Here is a 12,487-nt window from a genome sequence, read left to right as displayed (position 1 = left end):
TTTTCTCTCAGGAGCAGGGTAACTGTCCTGCTACAGGTGGGCATAAGGGAAAATGACGTAATGACTGGGTCTGACTGTTCAATAACACATTTTCTCCTAATATCTCTTGTAGTAGTGGGATGCCTGCAGACCCTAACATGGCAACCACAGCTGCTTTCTTGCAGCCTAGAGCTCTGTTTCCTTTTGACTGGATTTCCTAGAATTGTCACAGGTGACCTTCAGTATTGTGACTATGCTGCTTTTTGAAAGAGGAGCTGTCTCTCTACAATATTTATCCTCATGGATCATGGACAAATTGCCTTAGGTTGCTATGGGCAATATCTATAGATACATTTAATTCACACATGGAGGAAAAGGCAGCCAAAGAGCTTGTGAGATATGGACTGCAGCCATATCTCACACTGATATACTTCTAAATAAGAGGGGCTGTGGTGTCGTGCTGTGAAGCCATCAGAAAGATTTAATGATGCAAGATAAGATAGCCTGTCACTTCCTCTTCTTGTGCTTTCTGAGGCTGCACTGCTGAAAAGGCTACAGAGTCCACTCTGACAAGCCTGCTGCCAAAATGGACCATGAAGTGGTGGGGAGCATTGTCCTCCTAGCAATAGTCAGCCTGATCAGTGTTCTCCAAAATGGTAAGAAAAGATAATCATTTATTTTAGGGGGAAAGAGGAAGCTGAGAAAGAGGGTAGCACGTTCCTGGTATCTATTATGCATTGAATATTAAATGTAAATTGTCCTATTTTAAATATGAGCAAGCTTGGTTTCAGAACGTTTTTGACCCCCTTCCCTTTTTAACATACAGTTTTTTTGTACTAGTGGCTGGCTATATTAGCAGTGACATGATACTGATCTTTGGTTTACTATAGTAAGTTTATTAAATGTATGTCAGTATTAGCAGCTACTGTCTGCATCCCTGTAAATATGTCCAAGAACAGAGAACTGGTTTGGGATGTGGAAGAGGTTGGGAAGTTGAGCGACTGACATGAAACATGGATCAGATCCTCAGTGGGTGTAAATGAGTCTGATCAAGGGCACTGAACTGAATTATACCAGAAAAAATTCTGGCCTGGTTACTAGTCCAAGTTAACTAGTTATCCTACTTTCCTGAAACTCATTCTTCAGTCTTTCAGTTTGCTAGTCTTAACCTCTTCTTGGCTGAGAATGTTATAAATGTCCTTTATCAGAGGAATTAGAATAAGATAAGCTCTGAAATATCAGTCTCTTTAGCTCAGTTTCTTTTAATGTTCCTTAGGCAAACTAAATGTTTTTCTTCTGCAAACTTTTTACTTGGCACTCATGTCTTATACATATTAGATCCCCTAAAACTTGACCCAGGAGACATACAGATGGGTGATTTTTAAAAAAAATGATCTCATTTATGTTGCCCCAAGTTCCAGGAGAATTGTGGGATGGCAGCCTGAGACATGGATATCTGACCTCCTCATTACGGGCCTGATCCAAAGCCCTCTGACGTCAGTAGGAAGATGACCATGGTTCTCAATGGGCTTTGGATCAGGCACCACGTGCAGTTTTAGGAACTGATTTCAGTAGGGGTAGATCATTCGTGGGCTACTTAGTTTGGCAGCGGGGGTGGGTGCGGCACAAGCAGAGCTGCAACATTCAGAATGAAAATGCAGCTGAGCAGTCCAACAGAGAGCTCTTATCTCTCACAAAAGCAATGTGTTTGTGGTTTATACCCAAATTCTGCCTTCAGATGAAGCCACTATGTGTTTGCAGGAACAGGTTTTTGAGATGATGATCTTGGAGCAGGGGCGGTGCCTTACTCTGTTTTGTACAGCACTGGCAAGTAAATAACCATCATTACTAGTGGTTGTGCATTCACATTTCATGGCAGAATTTGGCTCCTGGTAATCAAGGCACATCCATTAATAGATGTGCCCAGGTATGTTTCCAGTTATTTTACCAGAGGAGTTTGGGGAGAGATAGTCCAAAGACCTATATTTCCAGTACAATTCCTTTACTTAATCCATCCAGGAAACTTGTCTTTTCTTGTTCCACTCATGCACATTTTATATAGCATTGAAATCTGACTGTCAGATTATTGATCCAAATCCTTGGGTCTGGCAAGAACTATGCTTGGCACAGGATCCAGGGTAAGACAAGTTGGGGGTGGGGGGGGGGGAGAGGAGGAGGGGAAATGTCATTTGAAAACCATCTTTCCCTTCCCCTTCTTCTGGGGGCAGCAAGGTTTAATTTGGCTCCTGGTGCAAGTTAGAACTGCTTGAGGGGTGCTATGGTCACACCTTGGCACACCTCAGTACAGCCATGTGACAAGTGGTGTGGGGATGTGCAGTAGATCTCTACAGGTGAGTCTTCCCCTATATGTTCTTTGCTCCATGAAGTGGTACAAAGGACAAGTAGCAAGCACCAAGGTGTGTAACCCGTGTGTGTGTATAAAAATAAATGCATAATCATAAAAGTGGTAAAGTGAGCTGAATTTGCATTTCAGACCCGGAACCAGCACTACCCCATATTTACCTATGAGGTCACCCAAAGGAAAATGGGATTCCTTGGAACGTGTTCAGATGTTATTAGCACACACTCAGGGCATGCAAAACACTGCACTTGACCATTGTATGTAACTCCCAGTGGTCCTGTCTCTATGTTCTGTTGCAGCTCTCTGCCACCAATCAAGGGCAGTGTAAGGGCAGACTTGTATACCTTCCTCCTCCCTCAAAGTCTTTTATCTATGGTGTTAGCTCCATAATGAAAGTGATGATAAATGGAGTAAAAAATACCTTATAGGAATATGAGATTAAAAAACAAGAAACATACATGGGAGAAGTTATGTTAATGTTCCAGTTCAGCAATGTGCCATTTGGATGACAAATCAGTTTCACACAGAAATATACCCAAAGTCCTATTTCCCTGAACAGCAGTAGAGACATCCATTACATAGGCTGTTCCAGAAATCCCAGGCCAGCTACTGCAGCCAGTGCTGTGCCCAAGCAGAGGCAGTCTCTCTGCCTCTGCTTCTTAACAAGGTCGTATGGCAACTGTGTCTATCTATCTTAGAGTTTTATACTGTCAGTCATCACCACAGCATCTGAACACCTTCCATGTAAAATTGATAGCAATAATGAAGTCCCAAGTGGACTTCAATGGAGTCTCTGGCATTTCTGCCTTTATGGGGTTAGAATTTTAATTGGAGTAGGCTGGGGTGGGACTTTTTGGGGAGGAGAGGATTTAATGGGTTGTTAAAGTGTTTGTATTGTGTCACTTGAGGTGGAAAGGCTGTCTCAAAGAGAGAGGTTTCGCAGTATTTCCTAAAGATGGTCAGACTCTGGATTCAGCTGATCTCCTCTGTAAGTGTTTCATAGACTAATCCCCACAACAGAGAGAGCTTTGTCCCCAGCTCTCCCATGCTTCATCCTGGGCTTTGAGATCTGCACTGTCCCAGAAGAGTGCATCAGTCACGGTAGTTCAAGAATGAAATTAATTCTTTGATGTCTGGGCTTAATTGCTTGCAAAATTGGGATCACAGCCTTAAACTGTCATTGGAAGTTAACTCGGAACCAGTGGACAAATGTGGGCACAGGCCTGATGTTCTTACAGTGGCCTGAGCCATGTAGGGGGGCAGCCACATTCGGCATCAGCTGGAGCCTATATATTGTCTTCATATTCAACTTCATGTACAGTGAGTAACAGAAATCCAGCTTGGAGATGACAAATGCACAGATCATTGTTGCCAGGTTCCTGAGGAAGTGGCGAAGTTTCCCAGCAAGCTGGGAGGTGAAAGAAAGTATTCTTGGCAACGGATGCTACCTGGTTGTCCACACTTAGCAAGGAGTTGGCCAGGACCCAGATGCTTCACACCACTTTCATGAATAGGAGCTGCATGCCTTCAATGGAGACAATGTCTGGGCCAAGTATTTCATCTTTCCAGCCAGTATCACTTCATTCTAACCTGGGAACCCCCTTTAGCCGCACACCCTTCCCTTGGCCGAATGGACCTAGCTCCCTGCTTTGTATCCAGCTGTTGTGCACTACTCCAGGATTTCAGATGCACCTACAGCTGGGCACAAAGGAAAGTGCTTTAGCACACCCATTTATTTTCAGAAGTCTGTGATTCCATACAACACCCCTGATGGCAGGCCAGCTGCACCATTTGGGCATAACATTACGTCCATTTGTCTTTGCTGAACTACTCGTATGACTCAGGTCAAAGTGTGGTAGTGGATGGCCCTCCCGGGATATACAAGCATCAGTGTTTAAAAACCAGTTGAGTCTTTGATCCTCATGGAAAGCAGGCTAGATGTGACTCTAGTGTCTAGCAGTAAATTTAAATCTGTGTGCATTTATAAATTAGCAAAATTATAAGGGTGGGACAAGTGAGGACATGCAAAAGAAAAATCTGTTCCAGTTTTTGGAAAGGTTCATGGTAGAGTTCCTTTGAGATCCAACACAAGCCCAGAACAATTCAAGGGTGTGTGTTTGAGATCTCTGTACCATAGATGTACAACATAGATCACCGATACATAAGAGCCAAATCCTCAGGTTCCTTCTCAGCTTTTCTTCACCCCTTATTCAGAGAAACTCTCACTGATTTAAGTGGAAGTTTCCCAATTAAGGGCTAAGTAAAAGCAGAGTGTAGCTGCCACCCAGACCCTTGTTTCCACCCAAATGAATGGAAATAGGAATCTACCACACATTGGTACTGTAATATAGCTAAGCTTTGATCTTCACTCTATCAGTTATGGCTATTTCATCTGCAGGTGCCTGCCCTAGGAAAAGCAGCCCAAATCAGCTGTGTTAATCCAGCCTTGAGATGGTGCTGTGACCAGTAATCCCATATGGAAGCAAATGAGATAAAGGGCAAAACACCCTCCTTATCACTGGGGAAGGGACGAATTCTCAGAGCTCAGTAAAATCTGACGTCTCTTCCAATGAGGGGTGAGAGTTGGGCTTAACACAACATGTCAGGAATGTGAAAGGTAACTCAGGGAAGGGTTTGATGCATGTTCTCCCAGTTTGGATATGGAGCTGTGTGATGAGGAGACAAAATAGCAAATAAACTTTTTCCTTTGTGAGCACTGGGCTCAGAAGTGAGGCCCCCCAGACCACCAGAAAAACGTGTAGGCACTTCAGAAGGGACTACATGTCACATTTGTGAACTAAAGTGCTTGGTTAAGCCTAGAGGAGAATGTGTTGGCCCAAATTCTGCTCCTGTTTACACCAGCACACATTTCTGGTGCCAAGAGGGATACAGAGCTGTCGAGTGAAGAACGCAGCCCATTATACTGAGCATGCACAACATGTCCAGTTTAACCCTCAGAACAAACCCTGCCTTTCTTTAACAGCCTTTTTTGCAACCAAAGTGGAGCATGAAAGCAAGAACTATAACAGCAAGACTTTCCAGCGGGCTGGATCTTCGGCCTTTGAGCGTGTCTTCACTGCCAAGTGAGTATGCAAACCACATGGTGGGGTAGGGAAGAGAGCAAGACCTTTGCTGTTGAGGTTAATCTTTGCCGTTGCTTGTGGCCTGAGCCAAAGTCCACTGAAGTCAATGGAAAGGCCTCACTGATGTCGGATCAGGCCCTTGTACTTTATTATCATTTTTATTTATTTTATAATTGTGCCTTGGGGTGCCAAGCAAGATCAGGAATCTATTGTAGTAAGCATTGCACAAGCACATAGTAAGAAAGAGTCCCTGCCACAAAGAGTCTATAGTCTAAACAGGCAGGATAGAGGTACAGAGAGGTGAACTGACCAACAGGAGGTCAGTGGCAGGGTTGGGAATAGAATTCTGGTCTCTCAAGTCCCTGACCTGTGCTCTAGCCATTAGGCCAGGCTGCTTTGTTCTTGTGGTCACTTGTGATTGCCTTTGAAAAGGGGAATTTCACTACCACCCAAGAAAGAAAAGAAAATTACATCATTATTTATTTGTTAAGCACTGGCAATGTGCTCTGTACTTTACAATACATAAATATACTCCCCTGCATGGGTGTGTATCCTAGGCCCCATAAAGGAATATTTCCCTCTACAGTGACATTCTCTTATGAAAAAAGTGACATAAATAATTCCTTTTTAATAAGCTATAGAAAAAAACCACAGGCAGATTTTACAAGAGCCTCGGCTTTGCTGTGATTCCCATCCTCTCTTTTGCCTTATTATTGAGTTTTGATTAATTTTGATTTGATTAATATGGACCGGGGCTACATGAGTTGCCCAAACTCATACAGTGCGTCAGGCATTTAATATATGAGACATGATTAACCGCAGCAGTTCAGGAGATGGATTTCACACATGCCATCCATTTTGCACTGCTATTTCTGACATGGAGATGGATGACCCCCCTCGTTGTCCCAAGGTAACAGGGAGGTAACTCTCCAGATGCTCCATATGTAAGCTGGTAACTGTGTTTCCAAGGCAGAAGGATATTTTTCCTCTTCTCAGTATGTTTTTAACTCATCCTTTTTAATTCCTTCCTAGCCAAAACTGCAGAGATGCATACCCGACGTTTCTTGTGGTGCTTTGGTGTGCTGGGCTGCTTTGTAGCCAAGGTAACACGTACTTCAACTCTCTCTCTCTATATACACATATATAACTTGTGTGTCTTCTGAGGTTCAGTTTAATATTGTCTCTTAAAAAGGCTCATGACCTGACTCCTCCTCCCCACGCTTCAGCAAGGGACAGACTGAGGTTACTCTGCCAGATTGCAGAGAGGAAAGGCTTGCAGCCTCGAGTTGCTAATGTATTAGCTGTTCACTCTCCTGTGAGTTACATTACAGACAGGGATGGGTCATGGTTAAACATAGCCCGGATTGGTCAGGAACCTGGGGCACCAGTTCCCAGCTGTGGTGTGGACAAGCCAGTGAGGGTTCCTAATGGAAGTGTGGTTATTTTGGGAGACCCCTTTCAGAGCACAGGGCCCAGAGTAGCCAATGCATTCAACCTCCTATAATCCACCAATGGTGGCAGATTGGAAGGACACTGCCAGAGAAGATTAGTGCTGTCAGACTGCTGCAGGGAAATAGTGTCCAGAGTGTAGGGGTGTTTGCGAAAGCTTCATTGCTGCCTTCTAGACTAGCCTTCATTTCTGAGCTCCCAGTTCAGCAAGGTGCTTACTCATGTGCCTAGTTTTAAGCATGTGAGTAACAGTCCCATTAAATTCCGTGGGAGTATTCATACGCGTAAAGTCAGGCACACACTTGAGTGCCTTGCGGTACCCCAGGGTAAGTCATTGTTTCTGGGTAACAGAAGTTTCTTGGCTGGGCTCAGGTAGGGGCTTGGCCTGCTGGTCTGGGAAAAGCCAGTATTAAAACACAAAGAAAACCCTTTTTGTGCTGAAAACTGAATTTCAGACCACAGTACGGTGTCTGGCCTGCTGCTGGGGTAGTGCAGTGACCTGCTGCCCCGTACTCAGGGCTTCTGGGGAAACCAGAACATACGCCAGATTGTGCTCTTGGGCACATGCAGTGCAGCGCTCATTGAAGAGCAGAGCATGGTCCTGCGTGTGGGCCCAGCACTGGTCCTCATGCACTGCTGGAGCACTCCTATTGACTTTCAGGTATAACTGAAGGCAGAATTTGGCCCACAAGGCTTTCTGCAAAGGTGACAGGAAATATCGTGCAATTCTCCACATAATTTATTTTCTTCAATTTCTGGGTCCCACCGCTCGTCCTGCTTCTCAGAATACAGACTTTCCCCAATTTTCCCATCCAGCATGAACAGCAATACGGATCTCTATGGATAATGAGGCCTACATTGGAGACTTGAATGGTAGCTTGTAATACGTGTGGCTTTATCTTCCTTTCAGCTGCTGCTGCCTTTGCTGGATTGATATATCTGTTTGTGAGGCAAAAGTACTTTGTTGGCTATCTGGGGGAGAGGACACAAAGGTAAGAATTCCCTGGAGTGCTTTACAAGTGTTTTGGGTGATAAATGTTTTCATGGGTAGGGTATCTTGACACCCTTCTTGTTCAACATGTATATGGGTACGCTTTCACTGCAGAGTTAACTTGAGTTATGTACACTTGAGTTACTCCTCTCAAGTTAGTTTAGCTCAAGTGATAGCAGCCACACTGTGAAATAACACTGGAATTGCTGTGTCCACACTGGAATTACATTCACTCATTTATGACACTAAGACTTCTGGAGGCCCATCCCATGATTCTTAGTGCTGTAGTAAGATAAGACACTTTACGAATTCTTTCACAATGTATTGTGGGAGAACTTGTCTGTCCTTTCTGAACACACAGGGGTAATTGTGGGAAGGCATTGGAGGACTAGCAGCACTCAAGCGGCCTGTATCCACACTGCAGAGTGGTTATGTTAGCAGCAGATGAGTTGTGCTAACTCCAGCTTTACACTCTACCCCCTGGCAGGCCGGCCAACTCAAGATAAAAACACTGCTGCACTCAAATTAAGGGTTTGTGTATGTGGATGAGAGTAGTTAGAGGCAACACTCGAGCTATCACTTGAGTTAGCGTTGCAATGAAGACAAGCCCTATTTCTGCCTACCCCAGCTGGTGTGTTTGAATGTCTTACCCAGTGTCTGGTTGAGACTGGGTTTAGATGAGGGCAAAATGGCTGAGGCTCAACCCAGACAAGACCAGGGATAAGCCTATTTTGAATGATTTAAGATGGAGCCGAATATGTTTGCCTGCTTCTTAAGAAATATTTCATGCTAGGAGCACCCTAGAGCTCTGTAATCAGGCCTGGAGATTAAGATGGTGTTTTGATCTATGAAACCCTACATGGCTTGGAACCTGCCTAACTGAGAATCCACCTCTCTCTCCCTTGCACTTGGTAGAGGTACTAGAGCTAATGGGCCCCTGGTTTAAAATGGCTGTTTCAAAACATTTTCCATGTGGGGTTCTTGCCTCTGGAACACATACCCCTGTCCTTGTGCTAAAATAGCCTGGATTTACTAACCTTCAGGCCATGTCGTCTATTCTGGAGCCAGTCAGAACCAGTAGGTTATTGCATTTTTGATCAATTATGTATAAGTGCCCAGAGTTTACAACTAAAGGGATAAATAACACAAAGTACAGGGTCCACTTTCCCATCACTATCTCCCCTTAATTTTACACACTTGCACTGACAGACTGATTCACTGATAGTTAAAGAAAGAAGAGGTTTGTTTACTGGATTATCTCACATACTTAAAGTAAAAAAAAAAACGAAAAAACAGATGCTCAAGTACATATTGGAGTAGAAGAATTACACAGAGCAGCACTTGGGCTGGGGAGAGCCCCAAGATGCTGGAGTGGAGTAAGGGAGCTGATTTTTCTATCATCTTACTATTCTTTTCTTTGTTAATAAAACAAAACTCTGGGAACAGGGGAGTTTGGACTTGACACACGTTGTGGACTGTGTCTGCAGAGCAGGTGGGGGAAAGGCTCCTGCTCACAGTGATAATTCAGTGTATGTCTGTGTGATTATCTCTCTCCATTTGCAAAGTGAAAGAATAGGGGTCCATTCTCCTGTTGATGTCTACACAGCTCCTATTAAGGTTAATGTGAGTAACATCCAGGTGTACAAAATTGACCCCTATAAATTTTACATACCATTAAAACAAGGTGATTGAATTAGGTTTTAAATATGATCAGACATGATCATATTTAATAGCTAAGACACGTGTCTCTTAAATGGAGCACTCATTAGTATGAAGAAGTATCAATTCAGCACTGGGGGGCCCAACTTGATTTACACCTGTGCATCTCTGCTGAAATTAAAGGGGGTCAAAGGGTGCAAGTCAATGAGGAATTTGGCCCATGGGTCTGAGCTTCTGAGGTCTATTTAAAGTGCTTTGAATGATAGTTATAGAGGTTGAGCACTTTTCAAGCAAGGTAATAAATCTTGGTATATTACTTTTCTCTCTCTCTTTCTCCCCAGCACTCCTGGTTACATATTTGGAAAACGCATCATATCATTCCTGTTCCTTATGTCTGTTGCTGGGATCCTCAACTATTATCTGGTCCTCATTTTTGGAAGTGATTTTGAAGTGTATATAAAAACTGTAACCAACACCATCTCCCCACTGCTACTCATTCCTTAATTCTTTGCAGCATTAGTGGTTCGCTGTGCTTTACAGATCAATATCCAGAAGCAGCTATAATTCAACTGTTTAAGAAATGAACCTACAAACCCTTTTAGACTGCTGTAAATCTAAAGCTCTGTGGGCTTTGTGGTTTGATTTAACGTTTTTCCTACAGTAAAATGATTTATTGTGACCAGTCCGTGTGCCCTAGGAAGGGTAATACTTTCCAATTAATTCTTCAGATTAAAAAGGTTTAAAAAAATGAAACAACCAAAAAACCATTTCAGGTTAAACAAAACATTCCATTCTGATTTTAAACACCTTTTAAATGTTTTAAAAATAAAATTGAAGGCAATCTCAAAAGGAAAAGTCATTTTGAATAGAAAAATCAACCTGTTTCATTTCAAAACCGTTGAAACAAAACTCATCAACTTTTTGGAATTTTTGAGGGTTTTTTACACAAAAAATTTGGGGAAATTGACATGAATTTGCAAAATGTTTTGGTGTCACTGAATCTTCATTTTTCAGCCAAAAAATGTTTTGGCCGAATTTCATTCATCTTCAGTTGCCATGAAAACCCAGAGCTCAATCCTTCAATCCTTACATATATACGTTCATTGCTGTCAGTGGGAACCAAACCACTAGTACTGCATGACTGCAGTTTGGATCTGAATCTCATTTACATGAAAGCAGCTGTAGGGTAAATTGCCAGAGGAGTATACAGGGATGTTAGTGTAAATGAGACTCCATTATCTTTCAGATTGTTTTGTTTTTGTTTTTAATAAAGCAATCTAAAAAGACGAAAGTGGTTTGTCATGTCGTCTTCATTTAATGCTTGATCCATCGATGGCAAAACTTCCTGTGAAACGAAAGGCAGGAGCAGGGCTGAACCCATATTGCAAGCTAATAGCTATGAACACAATCTAAAGAATGCATATTTAATAAGTCCTGCCCTATTAGTGGGTTTAATTCCCTGCTTATAACACTGATAACATGCCCTTACAAGTCAATATCAAGGGATGGTTTGATTAGATGCCAATGTAGGCAAACAGACAAAACTCTCACTTTTTAAAGATTGCTACCATATTTATGCTTATGCTGACAGGCGTGCAGGGTGAGTAGAGCTCTATTTATAACTCCACTGGGAGGGGTGGAGATTATTGGCTGTGGGTAGAGGGAGAGGGAGTTGAGCTGTTTTACAAATGGTATCCTCAGAAAGCAGCTGATTTACTGTTTTTTCTCTCTCTCACACACACACACACACACACACACACACACATTGACAAAACAGAAGCATATATAATATTGATCATGCATAACCTAAACACTTTGACTTACAGCTCTAGAAAATTTACCTCCTGGTATAGTGCAAATGTTTTTTTCCCTTCCTTAGCTTCAAATCTTCATGGCATGTTTCAGATAATTGCTTCACAATCAGCTTTTCTGCTGCCCCATACCACATTACCTCAGCTTCAGTCACATCATAGGGTACTCCAGGGGCATTCTGCACCAAAAAATAAAAATTCTGCCCTCCCAAAATAACAATTCTGTGCATAATATTTTAAAATTCTGCAAAAACCTGCAAATTTTATTTGTCAAAATAACACCACATAATAACATCAGTTTCAATTATTTTGGTAATTTATTTCAAAATACCTGTCAGCAGGTATGTCTGTACCAATAAAGACACACACAAAAATTCCCCCAGGAGTAGAGAGTTAAAGAAACCCCTATGACAACACAGTTCCTCTTTCTCTGCCCTCCTCTTCCCTCCAGAGCCCAGCTGGGGGGCCAGACACTCACAATCCCTTCCCCCAGAGCCCACCTACAGCCCCCCAGGTAATACACACAAACCGTATCCTCTCCAGAGCCCAACAGAGCCCTCCCCACCCCCAATCCAGGTACTCACATCCCCTCCCTTCCCAGAGCCCAGCTGCAGGCCTACCCCTTTCCCAGACACTCATCCTCCTCCCCCTACCCCCAGAGCCCAGGGATCCAGAGGGAGAAACAGTCTGATGCTTGGTCCCAGGCTTGCACAGAATTTCCTGCGTGCCACCCTCTCCTTCCCTCAGGGCATGCTGGGAACTGCAGAGCCAGGAACCCTCTAGCTCCTTCCCCCTTCCGCAGCAGTGTCTTCTATGTGCAAGCTGGGGTCTGCCAAGTCCAGCAGCTCCTAGTGGTTGCTAGCACTGCAGCCCATTTCTGTGGGGAAAGGAAATTCTGCACACACGTTAATTTCTGCACAATTCTGCATTGTGCCATGGCGCAGAATTCCCCCAGGAGTACATAGTGTTAGGTAGTTATGGTTAAAGACTACTGGGATTTAACCACAAAGGCAAGGATAAGATAGAGCATGCCTGTTTAAAAATATTTATTTAACTATTTCTAGAGATGGGCTTAGAAACCTTGGGCTTCCCATATAACAACTCCACCACTGCTGGCTGGCAATACTGATATAGAACATGAAAGTGCTCTCAG

General features: G+C 43.3%; 1 protein-coding gene and 1 long non-coding RNA gene across 2 annotated transcripts; one reads left to right on the top strand and one right to left on the bottom strand.

Moving 5' to 3' along the window:
• Nucleotides 1–514: 514 nt before the first annotated feature.
• ALOX5AP (arachidonate 5-lipoxygenase activating protein) lies at nucleotides 515–10,814 on the top strand. Its single transcript, XM_050937348.1, has 5 exons — nucleotides 515–635; nucleotides 5,325–5,424; nucleotides 6,457–6,527; nucleotides 7,784–7,865; nucleotides 9,865–10,814. The coding sequence occupies exons 1-5, from the start codon at nucleotides 566–568 to the stop codon at nucleotides 10,025–10,027; spliced, it is 486 nt and encodes a 161-aa protein (XP_050793305.1). The 5' UTR covers nucleotides 515–565; the 3' UTR covers nucleotides 10,028–10,814.
• On the bottom strand, nucleotides 10,780–12,111 carry LOC127043349 (uncharacterized). The gene is made up of 3 exons (XR_007772210.1): nucleotides 11,955–12,111; nucleotides 11,365–11,513; nucleotides 10,780–10,868 (listed from the first exon to the last, which is right to left on the bottom strand). It is a non-coding gene; the product is annotated as an uncharacterized LOC127043349 (long non-coding RNA).
• Between the last annotated feature and the right edge of the window lie 376 nt (nucleotides 12,112–12,487).

This window comes from Gopherus flavomarginatus, chromosome 1, assembly GCF_025201925.1.
Source record: "Gopherus flavomarginatus isolate rGopFla2 chromosome 1, rGopFla2.mat.asm, whole genome shotgun sequence".
Classification (NCBI taxonomy): domain Eukaryota; kingdom Metazoa; phylum Chordata; order Testudines; family Testudinidae; genus Gopherus; species Gopherus flavomarginatus.
This window is presented reverse-complemented; position numbering and strand designations above follow the sequence as displayed.